This window comes from Salvia miltiorrhiza, chromosome 8 (genome assembly GCF_028751815.1).
Source record: "Salvia miltiorrhiza cultivar Shanhuang (shh) chromosome 8, IMPLAD_Smil_shh, whole genome shotgun sequence".
NCBI lineage: Eukaryota > Viridiplantae > Streptophyta > Magnoliopsida > Lamiales > Lamiaceae > Salvia > Salvia miltiorrhiza.
Window position 1 is genome coordinate 6093589 of NC_080394.1, and position 18571 is coordinate 6112159.

The 18571-nt window shown below is 33.5% G+C and overlaps 3 protein-coding genes across 4 annotated transcripts; 2 read left to right on the forward strand and 1 right to left on the reverse strand.

The window, feature by feature from the left end:
* The first annotated feature begins 5313 nt into the window (after positions 1-5313).
* On the forward strand, positions 5314-8249 carry LOC131000408 (nitrogen regulatory protein P-II homolog). The gene is made up of 8 exons (XM_057926293.1): positions 5314-5669; positions 5797-5842; positions 5948-5975; positions 6742-6829; positions 7146-7213; positions 7307-7376; positions 7911-7946; positions 8025-8249. The coding sequence occupies exons 1-8, from the start codon at positions 5471-5473 to the stop codon at positions 8108-8110; spliced, it is 621 nt and encodes a 206-aa protein (XP_057782276.1). The 5' UTR covers positions 5314-5470; the 3' UTR covers positions 8111-8249.
* A 1079-nt stretch (positions 8250-9328) lies between these two features.
* LOC131000410 (ADP-ribosylation factor 1) lies at positions 9329-12311 on the forward strand. Of its 2 annotated transcripts, XM_057926297.1 has the most exons (7): positions 9329-9644; positions 10341-10495; positions 10802-10872; positions 11404-11523; positions 11636-11754; positions 11844-11925; positions 12015-12311. In XM_057926297.1, exons 2-7 carry the CDS (start codon positions 10348-10350, stop codon positions 12018-12020), a joined length of 546 nt encoding a protein of 181 aa, XP_057782280.1. In that variant the 5' UTR covers positions 9329-9644; positions 10341-10347; the 3' UTR covers positions 12021-12311. The 2 variants fall into 2 exon arrangements, with proteins under 2 accessions (XP_057782280.1, XP_057782279.1); XM_057926296.1 differs by having other exon boundaries at positions 9488-9644; positions 11844-12311.
* Positions 12312-12709: 398 nt separating this feature from the next.
* Positions 12710-14472, reverse strand: LOC131000409 (galactinol synthase 1-like). The gene is made up of 4 exons (XM_057926294.1): positions 13981-14472; positions 13541-13861; positions 13315-13449; positions 12710-13227 (listed from the first exon to the last, which is right to left on the reverse strand). The coding sequence occupies exons 1-4, from the start codon at positions 14287-14289 to the stop codon at positions 13003-13005; spliced, it is 990 nt and encodes a 329-aa protein (XP_057782277.1). The 5' UTR covers positions 14290-14472; the 3' UTR covers positions 12710-13002.
* Between the last annotated feature and the right edge of the window lie 4099 nt (positions 14473-18571).

The window sequence follows — 18571 nt, forward strand, 5'->3', positions numbered from 1 at the left end:
ATTGAGCTAATGAGTTTATTTATATTGAGCTTATCTATATAAATCTATATATTATTTTTTAAAAAAATTGTTATCAATTAAAGAATGGGAAAACCCTCACACTCTAATCCTTTAGACTAGAGCCATTGGTAACTTTAATTAATAAAATAAATAGAAATTCATTACAACTAGTACATCCTCCTGTGCGATGCACGGGCCACGATATATTTATTTATTTATAAAATTTTAATTTATATAAATATATTATTCCCTCCGTCCCATTCAAATAGGTTCGTTTTCTTTTTTGAGACGTCTCACTCCAATAGGCTCGTTTTTCATTTTCAGTAAAGAAAATATACTTAATTGGTGTAAACCACGCCACTTACTCTTGAAAAGTAAGTTTCTTAATAACAAAAAAATTATGTTAATTTAAATATTTGTATTTGATAATTTATCAACTTAATGAGTAGGAGTATAAGTATTAAATTTGATGAGTATTGTATAATAATTAAATTTACTGATTATAAAGCATATAATTTAAGTGAATCTCATTTTGAGCAAATAACACTAAAACTATCAATAACAATATTAATAGACGTCATATAATAATTTTGGGCTCTTAAAAGTACGAACTGCATTATTATTAAAAGTTCATATTTAAATAGCCCAAAAATAATTACAAAAATAGAAAAAATACGAATAATATAAAAACAAAATATAACAACAAATATGTTTATACAAAAAAATAAATAATTTGTACATATTATTAAATAAATCTATATTACAATTTAAATTCTAATTTTAAGATAAATAACTATTTTTTTTACAAATTCATATTGAAATTTCCTTCTCCTTAATTGCATTAAATTAAAATAATTATAATCAAAAGAGAAGAGAACATGATAAATTTTGTGGAGAGAGATTAATATATAGATAATATAATAACGTGGAGTGAATAAGGAGAGAGGGAGAAAAAAAATGAAAGAATATAGAAAAAGAAAGAGGAGAGAGAAATATAATCACTTTAAAATTTTAAATTATAATAACTTATTTATTTCAAATTCACATTTAATGATTTTTATTTCAAATTAAAAATCTTGTCATGATCTTTAATTTAAGATACATGTCGAATATATTTTCATAAATTAAATTTAAAGATTTTTAGAAAATCATCTAAATATGAAAAATAGGTTAGAAGAGAGAAAAAATTGGAATTGAGAAAAAATGGGTGAATGTATAAGAAAATGAGGAGAGATAAAATGTGGGAAAAAATGATAGTAGATGAAGCGTAACTTATCTCACATTTCTACTTTTCTCTCTCCTCTCACCCCACTCTCTTTTAATTTCTAAACTTTTATCCTTAATTGACATTATAATTGCAAAAATGCCATTAAATTGGCGGGAAGAAAACTGGTGTTTTATATTATATATAGATGTCATGACTTTGGGCGGCTATCCGCCTTTGAGGCATGCAAGAGTGACTTCCAAGTGGCACCCTCTCATTGGGTGCCACTTAATTATAGTACTATAATGTTAAATACTTATTAATTATTAATATTATTTATAATAAAAATAAGAATAAAATTCTATTATGTATTTGTAATTTAAATTTCTTATATGTATTTGTATTTTGTAATCTGCTTTATGTATTTTTAATTTTATTTAACTCTTGTAATTTTCATTTTATGATCAAGTAAAATTTGAATTTTAAAAATTATTTATATTTTCTCTATTTTTTAAAATCTTGTAAATACATTTAAAATTATTATGGCTAATATAAGAATAAAAATAAAATAAAATATAAAAAATATTTGGGTCATGTGAATGTCACTAATGGGAGTAGAAATAAGATAAATGTTGGATTGTGTATGTGGAAGAGAGATAAATAAATATTTTAATTGATGATTGGATTAGGGAAAGTAACTGATGAGGATAGTCTTAGGTGACTCAACCTCCAACCTATTGGTTGAAGACTACGCTTCATCGTCATAAATTTATGTATTGTGAAACGGTAATTTATAACGCTATCTATTTTCATTTATTTTTCTCTATTTTCTTTTTTATTATTCTTTTCTTTAAATTATTTTTTGAAAATAATCAAATTTGATTAATGAAAGATATTTAATATGCATCTTAAATAAAACATCTAATAAGATCTGTAATTTAGTGTTACAATCATCAATTTGAAGAACCATAATTGATTTTTCTCTTAAAACAAATAATTTAATTTTAAAAGTACTGGATATTGAACTCTTTTTTATGCAAATATCAAACTCTACTAATAGACTCTTTGGATATTCAACACTTATAAGATATAATCTATATATTATATAAAGAACCAGTTTAACAGCATCTAACTTACCGTTAATTTTTTAACAGAATATTCCTCTATTTTAACGTCTGTTTATTCAGCCTTCACCCACTAAGATTCACCCATTCAGACTTCACCCACTAACATTCGGATTTATTCAATTTAATTTATACAGAATGTCACAAAATTAAAATATAATCTCTCACACTGTTCTCTTAACAATAACAATTTTCTTTCTCTCTCACACACGATTTTTTTCACACGGTTTTCTCAAAATCTCTTAGAAGCAACTATAACTTTTCATAAATCGGAGCAATTTTTCCAACTACATAATCTTCAACTGCTCTCCATTCATTATGCACAAGGATGTTGTTATTTTTTATGATTGAGGCACAACATGGAAGGGTAGATGGGTAGCATAGTGGAAACCGGTACAATTAGATCAGAATGTTTTACGGATAAAGAAGCAAAGATGAAGATCATAAGAGACCGAATATGAGAGTGACAACATAGACGACGCATCCGGTGATGTTCAAGATACCAAAATCCCTAAAAACCTTTATTTCTTCCTGCCACCGCTGCTGTGTGCCGCCCCCACCCGCCGCATCACTGTCGCCGTTGCTTCCATTCTGCTCTCCATCGGGTGAGTATTGTAATTTCAGTCTTTATTCCAATGATTTTCAACGAGGTTTATAAATTGAATTGAAAACACAATTTTCAGCAAGTTTTTTGGTTTGTGGTCTGTGCATCCCTCAATTGCATGTTGTTTATGTGAATTATGTATTTGTCAAATATTATATATTTATTTAATAATAATATTTTTGTGCGGATGGCTTATTTATGCATTAGTTTAAGAAGTGATTGATATATATTTTGAAAGAGAAATAGATTTTTCAATCTATTTGCCTCATTTAAGTTTGGGATATTGTGATTACTAAACGAATATAAGATAGCCCCGAAGAGGATTTCACAAAAATCTGGACAAATCTTTTAGAAATTCAACAGTAAAATCTTATTATAGCCTTTTGAAACGAGCTTGAGCTAATCGTGTAATCCTTTGCTCAACTTTCTCAAATAATTTGTTATCCACCTTTTTGACGATTGAGATTTGACTTTTACTTATGTATTGATAAGTTTTAAAGTTCTTTTTCTTTTCTTTCTAAATTGCAATTGAGTAATTAAACAATGAAGTGATACGAGGTCTTTGGCAGTTTACATGTAGAAACTAATTGAAAGAGATTTTTCATGGTTTCTTGAAGTTATTCCTGCATTATGTAATGATTATGGTATATTGAAAGAGTTTCAAGGTAGTGAGCTAGGCTTAGATGAAATCGTGAAACGGGTTATTGGTTTGGGTGAGAAATGGTCATTTTTGAGCTATTACATATATAGATATGGATTTATGTACTCTAAAGTTTTCCATTTATTTTCCTTGCAATGATCTTAATTTGTGTTTCTTTTTGTTATAGGGTGTCAAAATACATACTTTTATACCGCATAGATTGGTGAAGAAATCTGGGTAAAAAAAATCGACATGAGCAGTTCTTACTAATCAAATATTTCTTTGTTCATCCAAATGAAATGCGTTACAAAAAAAAAATACAAATCATATCTATCGTATTATGATGTATCCAAAATTTGTAACTGATCATATGATTCATATCCTTAAGGCTGATTTTCCCTGCATTAAGTTATTCATTCGAGAGTTTTGAAGAAATAGTTATGATTGATGATGTTAATCAGCTGGTACATTTTCAATCTTATTTTATATTTTGTTTCATAATTGTGTATTATATAGGTATTTTGAATATGTTTAATTAATATTGTTTTGTAGATATTATTATAGAGCGATTGTAAAGTGTGGCAGCATAATGGATCAATTAAATTCTAAGTTACTTGAGTTGATTCTTGATTATGATGAGCAATAAGTAATCTCGATTTCAATTACCTTTGCAGTCACGTTTCTTTGAAGAGGTGTTTTGATGAAAAAATTTGTGCTAAGAGTTCTGGAAAAAAGATGAAAGATGGGGTGATAGTGGAGGAGGAATGAATTATGCACTCTTCAAGTTTATTTATATAATTATATAATTGTTGAAGTGATATTTTAGTATTTTACAAAATTAAAAAAATAAAAAACTTTATAATATATTATGGCCCGTGCAATATGATCAAATTAAATAATGTATAATCTAACATAAATTATTTTTATCAATTAATCTAACTTATAACATAAATGGTGATATTTTAGTATTTTTACAAAATTTAAAAATTTATAATATATTATGACCCGTGCATCGCACGGGAGGGTGTACTAGTGTATCGATGATTTATAAATTGACAAAATATTTGTATAATTAAATTTATAAATTAAAAATAAAATTTTAAATTGGAGGGATAAATATCTTATATAGGCTCGATTATCAAATACTTTGATAACTTGTAAACTTTATATAACTTATAAATTAATTAAAGGGTTAATTGCATATAAATTACTGAACGTTCAACAAATTTTCATTTTGCACATGAACTTTAAAATCTTTATTAAAATTACTCAACTATTAATTTCTTCTCATTTTGTATATTTGCCCATTTTTCATCGTGGTGACATGGCATAAATATACTCGTTTCACATGAATATGCTTGCGTAGCATAAATATGATCGTGTGGAAAAATAGAATTGACATTATAATGTATAGTTGGATGGAAACGACGTCATTTTAGATCCAAAGTTCGGTCAGAAAATAAACAAATATGCAAAATGAGAAGAAATTAATAGTTGAGTAATTTTAATAAAAATTTTAAAGTTCATGTGTAAAATGAGAATTTATTGAAAGTTCAGTAATCATTCTTTAAAATAAGTTAAATCAAACACTTTCAGAGTTTGGATTGAGGAATATACTTTTAAAAACTTATCAAATATTAGAGCATATTTTTATGACTTAAATAAACTATTTTAAAACTTTATTTTATCAAATATTTTATAGAGTAATAATTTAAAAATGATTTAAAAATCTTTATAAGCTATTTAAAAGCTTATATTTAAAATCTTATAAGGGGAGCCAAACTCCTCTTTGATTGTTCTGTTGTAACAAAGTGGAAGTTATAACAAAGATCAATTAACCGCAAATCATCAATAATTTGCTTCCCACATCTTTCACCAGCTGCTCTCGAGATCCTCCCATGGCGGCGTCCACCGCGATTGCAAATTCCTCCGCCGCTCTCGCCGCCGTTAACTCTCGCCACCACCTCTGCCCTAAATTTGCCTCCATTTCACTCATCCACGGCCTTCGAGAATTCCGCCCTTCTCCGCTCGGTCTCGCACATCATTGCGCTACAAATGGTTCTTCTCTACCGATTATTAGAGCTCAGAATTCTCCAGGTATGCAGATGGCAATAATTTAATGTGGCATTTGGTTAGCATTGCGTACGTAGCAGAAGACGGAGACTATTATTGTGACATTTCGATAGCTCACTAACTGTTTGATGAATTATCCCTGACATTGTAGCTTACATACCTGAGGCCAATTTCTACAAAGTTGAGGCAATTCTGAGGTTTGCTTGATGTGCTGATCTCGTTTTTACATGATCCGATAGCTCGTTAACTTCTTTTTTTTTTTTTTCCTTCTTTCTTTTGCTGCTAAACTTGGGTGGATTTAGACCGTGGAGGATCCAACAGGTTTCTTCGGTAAGGATTTTTGTTTGTTGGATTGTTATAATACAGATTATATATGGAGTTTGTGACACTTTTTTAATCAGGCTAGCATATGCAAATTGTTTTGAAGGTTGTTAAATTGTTTTGAAATTTTGTTTGCATGTAAAGAAATCCACATTATGTTGTTTTATTCATAAACAATTCTAACGATAACCCTACGCCAAAACATAGTCTATTCCGTTTACAGTTGTGTGGATGATAACTGCTGTCGTTACAATTATTCTGTATATTCATAAATGTTGATTGAATTAATATGTTGGTTATGAGGGTTTAGTTATCGTCATTGCCTCTTTAATAGTATCTGTTGAAGTGATCATGATTTAGGGAATGTTTTGAGCAAGTTTAGAATGACATCTACGTATCTTACAACTAAGTTACAATGACATAATACACCTGGATCACTATCTCACTAGTCGTAGTTCAAGATTACTAACACAACATCTTTGATATGGCAACGTTACATTAATTATGATACCATGGCTAATAATGTTCCAATAAATGTGACATTTCTTTATCCTGGAAAGCTACCAGCACGGCTCTTACTAATTTGGAACAATAACCAATATATATCGTTGAGCTAAACCACATGAATTGCTACATTGGACCTTGAATTTAGAAAACATATGGTGTTCCAGCATATCTCCGAAAACTGCTGAATTTATTACTGTGAGACACATTTTTGTGTTATTTTTGAAGAAAACTATGTGTTTCTGAAGATTTTTTGTCGATAAAAACCTAGGCATTGTTGAAGATGGGAATTCGTGGGATTACAGTTTCTGATGTACGAGGCTTTGGTGCTCAAGGTGGCTCAGCAGAAAGACAGGCTGGTATATGCATATACACAATTTTGTGGTTCAATTTATAAGGATTATCTAATAAACGCATTTTATATCCCTGCCGCGGGCTGAAGATGGTTCAGTTTTTAAGGATTATCTAATAAATGCATTTTATATCCTAGCCCTGGGCTGAAGAAGGCTACTAATGCATTTAAAGATCTGTATTGCATTCCTGGGGCATGGGAACAGTAGGGAGGTGGATAAATGCTTCACATCCATCCCCAAACACAGTTCAACAGAGTCCTATTATTGCTTTTCGCGTTCAAAACCATTTTTCTCTATTTCATCTAATGCGTGCTCTCTTCAGGCTCTGAGTTTTCTGAAGACAATTTTGTCGTGAAAGTAAAGATGGAGATTGTTGTGAGCAAAGATCAGGTATAGCAATCTAAAGAACTTTTGTTTTAACCTTTCAGTTATGTCCACCTCAAAACTCATGAAAGGTTTCTATCTTCACCTTTTGTCGTGTAGGTCGAAGAAATCATTGCAAAGATAATCGACGAGGCAAGAACCGGAGAGATAGGAGATGGCAAGATTTTCGGTAAGACTACGAAATTGATTTCTCTTGGACTTCATTCTTTCTCCAAAGTCCAACCTATTACTTTATCTCTAGTGATCTCCTAATTAATTTTTTGTCCTGCCCCATTTTAGTTCTGTTTAATGCTTTATATTTCATGCAAAAGCACAGTTGCTAGCTCTTCAATGAGGCTATACACATATGCTAGTTGGATTCTATCCTAGCCTTGTGTTATGCTGCTAGTTTCTTGTTATATTTTAACCTGGGATTCTTGATTTTTGTCATAGTTCAAACTCAAACTATGAACTGCAATGAGATCTCAAAGAGAATAGTAATTTGTTGGAAAAAAAAGCGGCTCAATTTAGGAATTGAGATAGAAGTTTTCCAATCTCTCTCCACACCCCCCACCAAACCCCCTCCGGCACGCGTGCTCTTGTTCTTTTAAGGCAGAGAAGAGAAAAGAAAAAATTGTAACCAAGAGACTAGTTTGTGATATCTAAGAAACTATCATCAACTACCTTAAGGTAAACTTTTTAATTTGGTCTGTCATCTGTGCAGTGAGCCCCGTGGCCGACATAATAAGAGTTCGTACAGGTAATCGTCCTATTTAACACATTTTGCTTCCTCCTCTATCTTATTGTTCATGTATGATGTAGTTATGCTCTAATTCAGGTGAGCGAGGGGAGAAGGCGGAAAGGATGACAGGCGGACGTTCTGATATGTTCTCCGTTGGATCCTCCTCTACTGGAGCCCGCTAGAACTACTTAACCTTTTTGTTGTCTGTCGCTGTTGGAAATTTTGAACCTTTTGTTGTGAGATTTTGATATAGTTTCTACTATAGAACAAATCAACAAGAAAACAGTGCATAAATTCAATATTTCAGACATATTTCTTGTTGATTGCAGTCTTGCTGTGTTTTTATGAATGAAAACTAGGATTAATCGGTTTTAAGTTTGGACTTTCTCAATCATATTTGATGCTCATGATGTTCTCTTCAATAAAATTAGGTCTATTCTATTTTTATTTTATAAAAAATAAAGTATAGATATCGAATAAAATTATTATTATTATTCATATTATAATCAAACTAGCATTTGCACAATGCAGGCAAAAATATTTTTAAATTTTTATATTTATATAAAACTAATACTAATTCAATTATCATACTTATGGATATATAATAATAAAAATTTAAATTTAACTAAATATATTTTAATTGAATATTGAAAAAAAAATTTGAGAAGAATCCACAAGTATAAGATTTGATATTATCAATTTTTAAAAAAAATACAAAAATAATATAAAAGAATTAGAAAATAGATTTATTCAAAAAAGATGAGAGAGTAGAGAGAATTTTTTAAAATTTTAAAACTCCCTCCGTCCCATTACGAATGTCTCACTTTCTATAATGAGATGTATCATTCCTTTTTTATTTTGCCTTGTGCCAATATATTCTCTTTATACCTAATATTTAATTAATTTTCACCAATTCGCTTTACATAGTTTCTACAAATTTGTTAATCTTCGTCCCCAAAAGTTATGAGACATTTGTAATGGGACAGAGTGAGTAGTATACAAACAAAAACTATAATTTTGCATTTTAAATCAAATATTTACATAAAATATACTCCCTCCGTCCCAATTTTTTGTATCCACTTTTAGTTGTAAATACAACTAAAAGTGGATACAAAAAGCTGGGACGGAGGGAGTATCAAATTAAAGATGTTATCGTGATCTTTACTTTGGTATGCATATTAAATATTTTATAATTAATCGAATTTCAAAATTTTGGAAAGAAATAAAATAAAAAAAATAAGAAGTTAAAGGAAAAAAAATAAAAAATACGGTTACAAATAAATCTTCAATTTTATTATAACTACAAGATTACCAATCAATTTTCAAATTGATTTCAAATTAAAAATTATTTTTTAATATATTATAAATTACAGATAGCATCACTCTATTTTAAACGGAGTGACATTAGTGGCTCGATATCAAGCTCGAATTTGCTCACTGTGAAAATACGCAAATTAAATTATAAATTGAACATAAGAAAACGAAAATAGGAGTAATAAAAGAATATTAGCAGCAGCTAAAATGCAAAAACAAATTAATCAATTTTGGTGAAAAATAGTTACCGTATTTTTTTTTCTATTAAAAGAAAAAGAAAAGGAAATGCGCACCACAATAAAACATCGCACTGCTCAGATATTACGCTAGCACACGACTCATCGTTCGTTTGGAGAGATCTCTAAACCCCGGCACGGTCCATCCTCGCTGCTCCTCTTCCATGTAAGAATTATCTCTCTCCCTCTCTATATTCTGTTGATTACTGAATTTCAACGATTTGTGCTGCTCCTCTGTTATTCAGATTTCGGTATGATTTTGTGCGTCTGTGCGTGATATTTCATTTTTGAACTTTAAGAAATTGGATTCAATTCATTATTAGATCCTCGTCTTCGATCCCATGAGCTGGTTGTTTGAATTCCTAGTTGCGCTTATTTGTCCTAAATTTTTGGTCTGGTACTCGATCCGATCGTGTTGGTGTTAGATCTCGTGTTTATGCAATCAACTTGCTGAGGTTAATTTGCTCCAGATGTAGGATTTGATGGTTTCTGCTTGAATTTTGGGACAATATTAGTTTGCTCCTTGATACGTCGCCTAAAACTTCTCTTGATGATTTCATTTTATGGCATGATTCGTTCATCCATTGTAATAGAGGTTAAGGAATGCATATAGAGCAGATTCAGTTCTGGTGATCTTTACCATATGTAAAATTTACCACGGGTGAGTGGCTAGATTGAGGTTCACGTGAGAGCCTCCCGAGCTTTGACATCAATTTGGTTGGTTTTGTGTTATAATATCAAATGGTCATTTCCCAGTTATAATGAATATACTTGTTGTCATGTTTTCTTTTATCCAAGCTTTGTAGGTTGGGTATTTGATGGTTTTGAACTAAGTTGTAGCTTACATTGTATTGGTTGGCAGTTAAAAGATGGGGCTGTCTTTCACGAAGCTTTTCAGTCGGCTGTTTGCCAAGAAAGAGATGCGTATACTCATGGTAGGTCTCGATGCCGCTGGTAAAACAACCATTCTCTACAAGCTCAAACTTGGAGAAATTGTCACCACAATTCCTACCATCGGTAAGTTTCATCTTTTCCATTTTGCTCGTTATTGTATCTGCTTCACTATCAAACTGTATGAAATATATTTTCCTTGATTCCTTGTTGGTGCGTTTTCTGAGTCTTAATTGCCCCTTCATGTAAGAAATTTTCATTTGCTGAGACAATTTAATCCAACACACTCCTTTTTAAAATTGCCTAATCCATGATTTTACAAGATTAAGTGCATATTCGACTTTGTCTGCTGCAAATTGAATTGCCTTAGAACTGTTTCATTTAAACTTGCCTAAAATCCTTAATCTCACAAGATTAAGTACTGTTGTTCAGGGTTCAATGTGGAGACTGTGGAATATAAGAACATTAGCTTCACTGTTTGGGATGTCGGTGGCCAGGACAAGGTATTCATTTCCCTGTTTTGTTCTTCTTCCTGCCTGATATATGGAAAGTGTCTTGTGGTTTTCATTCTGTTGCTAAACTCTCATGAGTAGTTACATGGTCCCAATTATTACTAAGTTTTCTTCCTGCATCAGACACAAATTAATTATAATTTAAGAAATAGCTTAGGGGGGGTACAAAAGCTAGTTGATTGCTAGTGTGTTAATTTGTATGTCCTTTTTTATCTAAAGCATTAAAAAGACATTGCTCTTGTTCTGCTGGAAGTGTGTATGCACTTTTTGCGTTCATCTTCGTGTCAAATATTTAAGTAGAACACATATAATTGGGGATTGATGTCCCCACTTCTGCTCTTGCTCAGAAATTTGCGGGATCTTAACTGTGTTAAAGAAGCCTAAATTGGGTCCTATAATCAACAATTTCTATAATATTGCAGGCATCACCGCCCCCCCCCCCCCCCCCAAAGCTCTTGTTAACTTGACCACCTCAAGTTTGATCTTCTTTCCAGAATTTGATGTACTCTGTCTGTTATGCAGATCCGTCCATTATGGAGGCATTATTTCCAGAACACCCAAGGCCTTATCTTTGTCGTTGACAGCAACGATCGTGATCGTGTTGTTGAAGCAAGGGATGAATTGCACAGGATGCTGAATGAGGTACACGTCTCTCGGTCTCTGAACTTCTCTACTCTTGAGACGGTTCAGAAGAGCAAAAAACTGCGCTGCACCACCAAACTGAGCGAAACTTTTGTGTTTCCCCCTTTTTCAGGACGAGTTGAGGGATGCTGTTCTGCTTGTTTTCGCCAACAAGCAGGATCTTCCAAATGCAATGAATGCTGCAGAGATAACTGACAAGCTGGGCCTTCATTCCCTCCGCCAACGCCATTGGTATAGTCTCTTGTCATAACTCACTATTACCTTTCCCTCCGAGTTAGGCATCTTGAAATCTTATGTAACTGTCTGCTTCTGAAATGCAGGTACATCCAGAGCACATGTGCAACTTCCGGTGAAGGACTCTACGAGGGATTGGACTGGCTGTCAAACAACATTGCGAACAAGGTAAGAGTTGCAACTATAGCCAAGAACAATAAAATCTATTCTTCGTACCACTGGATTCCATAATCATTTCCTCAATGCATTTTTTTCAGAGTTAAGCTCTTCAGCTCCAGATGACCTTTCACTACGGCCTGTGCCCTGTGGGGGCTTTCATTCTTTATAACTCGGATCGTCCAGTATGCCGACAGCCTTGGATCCAGTCGAGAACGTTGCCATCTTTCCTCTTTCGTGTGTAGTTAATAATAATTTGTAGATTTTCTTGTCAACCGTGTGGTTCTTTCGTCCTACTACTGTTTTATGGTATAGGATCGACTTCTGTTATAGAAACTACCTACCAATATCGATTTTCACTTTTGATTAGACGGTTATGTTAATAAATTACATTCTCAATGAGGTCGCTGGATCTATTTTGCTCAATATATATAGATAATCAGATGGGTTAATATTACTATTCTGGTCTTATTCAAAAACTCATTCCCACATTTTCAAGGCAATAACGCTACGTAATCCAGCACACTCTTACGTTTTATTCACATATTTTGATTTTACCATACATATATTTTTAGAGGTTGATATATAGCTCAAGTAACAAACTGATTATGTGGTGGAGAATACTAGTCAAGATTTTCTGGGTTTTTCCATTACAGGAATCACGCGTTCATTATGGATTCCTTGTTCATTAGTGTAACGATGTAAACCATAAAATTAGTAATCAGAAAATCGTCGTTGACACATCAAAATTTTTTTTTTTTGGCAAGGCACATCAAAATATTTAAATAAGCCAAAGTTTCAAAGTAGAATTAAATCGGTATTGGTATTGATTATCAAAAAAAAAAGAGAGGATTAAATAAACTTTGGCCACCTCTCTCTAGAATGGCAAGCAAACCACAGGAGCCTAATACCAACATTATTTCTCCCCTTTTGCAACAGCAAAATCGGACACACAAACTATCAACAATTCTTAGACTCTATCTGCAATCTTCCCCCACAGCAATACTTCTTTAGAAGAAACCAAAGACTTCAACTTCATCTCCAACTTAATTTTGCCATAGTAGTATATACAAAGCTCCTCAGCAGAATTCAAGCCGCGGAAGGGGCGGCGACCAGTTTCACTTTACGCGCAGTAGCCTCATTCAACACCGCTGCAATCAACGGCTGCACACGGCCGCCGTCGATTTGGCCGTGAGATTTCTTCAAGTCCAAAGACTCGTCGTTGTAAATGTCCCACCATTTCTCAACCAGCATCTTGATGTCTTCTCTCTGCATGTTCTCTTCCTTCCCTGTGTACCTCCATGGCTTCGACCCCTATCCAAAAAAACACATTCATCAACTAATGCAACTCAAATCAAATCAAGTAACCAACATCTAATCTAACTATATAAAAACACTCACCGCAGCGCAGTAGTGAACCACTTTCACTTGCTCAAGCTGCACATTCTCTGGGTGGCGCCAAAGCATGGCTAGAACAAGGTTGTACACATTCGGTATCGGCTTGTACACATCCTTAAAAAACATGTTCAAGAAATCCTGCCACAAAACAAACTCAAAACTCAACTTTAATTCCATTCCATAATTAATCGATCAATCAATTCTTGATAAAGCTAGGGCAAACACATACCTGCTCAGCAAAACAAGTAGGAGTGGTGATTTTGAGGGTATCAAGGAGACTCTCATAGGTGGCAAGACTAGGCTCGAACACGAACATGCCGGCGTTGAAGTAGAGAGCCGGCGGCGCCCCCATCTCCGCCGGCCACGTCACCTTCTCGGGGCACTGCTGGCAGTAGCCAATCTTGTATTGACGCGTGTGACTCCACGTTTTCTCACAGAAGCAATCCATCACCGCATATAAATAACCATCCTCCAAATCAAACAGGTGATCTATGTTCTCGTATACTTGTATGTCACCATCCAAATATATCATCTTCGTATAATCCACAAACTGCACACCAATAACAAAAAAAGAAAAAGAAAAAAAGCCCACGTGTTAGGCATGCAGAAATAGGTGTGTGTAATAACATCAACATATTATTCTAGAGAGTTCTATAAACTTCTATGTACCTCCCATATACGGAGTTTGGAGTAGTTGATGACGTAATACGCCATGGCAAACTGCGTCTGGTTTTCCGGCGGGTAAACGGGCACGATCTCCCTAACTATGCAGCCTTGCTCCACCAGTGTGCGGCGGTGCTCCTCCGGCACGTCGGGCAGCACCGCCACCACGAGAGGATACGCCGCCTTCACCTTCCGCAGGCCCTTGGCCAGCCCCACCACGCCCTTCACGTAGTCCCCGTTGCCGGCCAAGAAAGTCACGTAGGCCCTCGACGCCACAGCCGCCGGTTTCGCCGCGGTAACGAGCTCGGGAGCCATGGGATGTATTGCTAAAAAAGAGGTGAATTTGAAGTTGGTTCTTTTTTGTTTGAAGAGGGAAAACTAAATTGAATCTTCTTTTTACTTTGCTGAAACTGAAAGAGAGGGCTTAATTTCTAAATTAATTTGGTTTCTTGGTAATATTTTTGGAGTGATAGGAGTAGTGTTTATATAGCTATGAAATGGGCAACTGTTTTAAGTTTCTCAAAACGATATTGAATTTCGTCAAAAAAAAACATAAAGATATTGAATTGCGTGGAGACGCGTGTCCCCTCACATATGATCGGACGGTCGATAAGGATTAAGTGCTGATGGGAATCTTCTGGATGTGGGGAAGGGTAATTTCGGAAAAACGGAACAAGCTAGAATTCCATCATTACAGGCCACAATTTATTTACTGTTACAATTCTCCTTGTACGGGCCTACGGCTATAATTCTATTTTTGATAACTGTCAATCACACACCCCTTTCTCCATTAATCATTACAATTAATTATTAATATTAATTTTTTTAAAAATAATTTTTTTTTTTCACTCAGAATACATTCAATTCAATTATATTACTCCCTCCGTCCCACTAAAGTTGGCTACATTTCCATTTTGGGCGTCCCACTAAAGTTGGCCACTTTCCTAAAATGGAAATATTTATCACATTTTATCTCCTACTTTATCACATTATCTCTCCTACTTTATCACATTCCCTCTCCTACTTTATCACTTTATTACCTTCTCTCTCATACTTTATCACATCATCTCTCCTACTTTATCACTTTATTACCTTCTCTCTCACTTTATCACCTTCTATTTCTTACTTTATTACTTTTATACTTTATTAACTACACATTTAAAATACTAATCTACAACTCCTTAATTCCCGTGCCGAAACGAATGTAGCCAACTTTAGTGGGACGGAGGGAGTATTATTAAAATTGTATCATCTCCTTCTAAAATTATCTTTATGGGCGGAAACATGATCAAAATATTATTACTGGTATTTTTGTGTTCACCACTCACCACTTAAGCTCCATGCGAGCTTCATGTTGATAAAATTTTAATTTATTATAATATTTTAACTTACTAGGTCACTCCTTTACGAGCTTAAGAGGACATTCGATAAATATGGTATTTTGCTAACAATATTTCCACTTCTTTAAATCTATATACTTGATGACTATAAATGGTCACGTTAAGAAATTATTTCCAATAATCATAGGTTTCAGTTATATTGGTTTGGACAACTCCCGTGCACATGGTAAATTGAAGCTTAATTTATGATAATTAAGTTTAAGGATAATTTGATCCAGTTTCCATAACTTAAAACGTTAGTATACACACATACTGCTTAATGTCACGTTTTTTTTTTCCTTTGACGCTCCGATCCCAATATATGCGATTCCAATTCTATTATATATTTATATGCCCCATATAATAAATCGCCAAATCATGAATGTTAGGGGGTGTATTCGTTCAGGATTTTTATAGATTTTAAAAGTCCGTGAATTTTAAAAGTCTATAGAATTCTCTCAGATTCTTCATGATTTTAAATGAATTCCTGCTCGGATTTTTAATGAATTACCAAGAATTTGACGTGATTTCTACGGATTTGAAATCCACAAATCCAGCGAGCGCTGGGATTCAACGGGCGGTAGAGAGGAACCCAGCGCCCGCTGGGAGGATTTGACGTAATTTATTACAAACAAATTACTCACTTTGTTGAGAGTATAATCTTATGCCTCAAGGACTCAACCGGTGCATGATATCCTGCACGTCCACGGCGGTGAAAAATTGTAATCCTCCTGGTGCTGCACCATGAACTTGAGCAGCTGCTCCGCCGTCATCTGCTGCGCCCCCGCCGTGAACCGCCAGAACGCCTCTCTCACGTCCGGCGGCGGCTCCGACTCGCTGATCTTGAACTTCCGGTTGAAGCACCCGAACATCTTGTAATAATTGTAGCTCCCCATTTCCCTCTCTCTAACTACCTCTTTCCCTCTCTTCTTACCCACCACGCGGAATCTCTGTCTGCATGTATGCATATACGGAATCTCTGCCTGCATGTATACATATACATCATCCGTGATTATGTATCTATAATAATCTCTATCCATTTGGATTCTTTTTCCTCGGTGTCATTCTCGATCAAAATCATGTAAACATGAATTCTACAAATCAAAAAATTCGAACAAAGAAAATTGAAGGGGAAAAAGGATGAAATCAACGTGGTTGTGGTTTTGGTTTTGGGATGAAGAAAGTGGTGGGAATAATCACGTAACCATGAATTGTTACAGCAGAAAATTCAAAAAAAAAAAAGGGAAAAAGATGAAAAGATAGATGGAATGTGGTTTTGGGAAGAAAAAAGTTGAGGGAATTTGGATTGAGGAAGAAGAAAGCTAAAATTAAGAACAATGTGAGGCTGGAATAACCTCGCCTGGCTCTGTCTCATCTGGTGTGAATGGAATGGTTTTGACATCATCAGTATGTCCACAGCTACTTGTTAGTCCACAAGCACATGTTTCTTTATCCAGCGAGCGCTGGGTGTCAGTTAGTCCACAAGCACATGTTTCTTCATCCAGCGAGCGCTGGGTGTCAGCCGGCGCTGGCTTCTTCAGCCGCGTCCGTTGGTACCCAGCGAGCGCTGTAAACTCTCAAGATTTGAATTCTCGTGGTCCGAGCTCGGATTTGTTCATGTGTATTTTTTGAATGAAATCCATGGAAATCAGTTTAATGATAAAATCCGTAGATTTTTAAATACACCCAGATTTTCATAGACTTTTAAAAGTCTTGAACGAATACACCCAGATTTTGATAGACTTTTAAAAGTTTTGAACTAATACACCCAGACTTTAAAAGACTTTTAAAAGTCTTAAACTAATACACCCAGATTTTAAAAGTCTATAGAAATCTATTAAAGTCTTGAACTAATACTTTAAGCATTTATTTTCCTCGGCTAGTATATCGTATGTATAATCCAAAATAAAAATAAAAAAAGTATTGCATACAATAAGCAGAGAAACAAAGTCGAAACGTTTTAGTGACAGAGACTCTCACCAATTGCGTTATTTTGTATTTCAATTATGAGTGGACCTAATTTAGCCTAAATATAGCGATTAGCGGTGGAATTAAGAGGTTCATATTTTGAATCCAACGGTCACGTATGATGTCATCGGACGGCGGAGAAGGGCTCACGCGAAGCTTCCCGATAGGAATGGGGGTATTTTCGGAAAACCATGGAAGAAGCTAGAACTTCTCCATGACGTTCACGGGCCACACATGACACAACTCTGCAATTAACCAATTTTTTAATTATATTATTAAAATTTCCACGTTCTTAATATACTGTTGATGAGTGTGTGAATATGATTTTTTAATAGTTACCAAATCTGTTAAATACTACTGAATATTAAGGAACATTACCATTTGCATGATTTGTAATGTTAATAAGTTTGAATTTTATCAATGTCGAATTGTCGATCTAGTATGACTCGTGCCAATTAAATTGGTTTGGTGGTGGTGAGGTAACTGAACTCTTCCTTATATGAAGTATATCGAACCTCTATGTGTATATATAATTTTAAATCTCAAACTATTTTCACACTATCAATTATATCCTGAACTATTAAAAATAATTTTTTAAACTTTAAACTATTAATTTTGTATCAACTGTACCTTTAATCTATTTTTCATCCTGTGAATTTTTAATTAGTAGTCACGTCGTTTTATAAAGTGTATGTCAAAAAAAGAATAATTTTAAATGCATCGAGGCATTCGGTGAGCCACGTCATATTTTTAAAGTTAAAAAGTACAATTGATACAAATAGTTCAAAATTTAAAAATTATTTTCGATAATTCAGGATATAATTGATAGTGCGAAAATAGTTGTGAGGTAACTGAACTCTCCTTATTCGGGTGGATTTTTATTTTTATTTTTATTTTTATAATTAGTGTGATTCTTGGTAGTTGCTAATTTTTATATATATAATTATTGTAGTTGCAATTCTTATTTTTATTTTTGATAAATCGTAGTTGCAATTTTTGGTAGTTCTAAATTTAAGATAATTTGATTTATTTTTCAATAACGGTATACGTTATGGAGTTGACACGGATTTATTTATTTATTGTTAATTGATTCTCCAAGTTTTATTTTGATTCAATTCTTATAACTGTAGGCGTACGTGTTTTATTTTTTTGAGGAAACTGTAGGCGTAATTGGGTTGACATGAATTTAATCACTTGTAGATTTATTGTTATTATTATTATTATTATTATTATTATTATTATTATTATTA

Bases quoted from the DNA above. Each gene is read 5' to 3' on its own strand.
- LOC131000408 (XM_057926293.1), top strand. From the start codon at position 5,471: ATGGCGGCGTCCACCGCGATTGCAAATTCCTCCGCCGCTCTCGCCGCC. The intron at 5,670-5,796 runs GTATGCAGATGG...CTGACATTGTAG, and splicing joins TAGAGCTCAGAATTCTCCAG to CTTACATACCTGAGGCCAAT. The intron at 5,843-5,947 runs GTTTGCTTGATG...GGGTGGATTTAG, and splicing joins AAAGTTGAGGCAATTCTGAG to ACCGTGGAGGATCCAACAGG.
- LOC131000409 (XM_057926294.1), bottom strand. From the start codon at position 14,289: ATGGCTCCCGAGCTCGTTACCGCGGCGAAACCGGCGGCTGTGGCGTCG. The intron at 13,862-13,980 runs GTACATAGAAGT...ATTGGTGTGCAG, and splicing joins CCAAACTCCGTATATGGGAG to TTTGTGGATTATACGAAGAT. The intron at 13,228-13,314 runs GTGAGTGTTTTT...TTTTTTGGATAG, and splicing joins TGGTTCACTACTGCGCTGCG to GGGTCGAAGCCATGGAGGTA.
- LOC131000410 (XM_057926296.1), top strand. From the start codon at position 10,348: ATGGGGCTGTCTTTCACGAAGCTTTTCAGTCGGCTGTTTGCCAAGAAA. The intron at 10,873-11,403 runs GTATTCATTTCC...TCTGTTATGCAG, and splicing joins ATGTCGGTGGCCAGGACAAG to ATCCGTCCATTATGGAGGCA. The intron at 11,524-11,635 runs GTACACGTCTCT...CCCCTTTTTCAG, and splicing joins TGCACAGGATGCTGAATGAG to GACGAGTTGAGGGATGCTGT.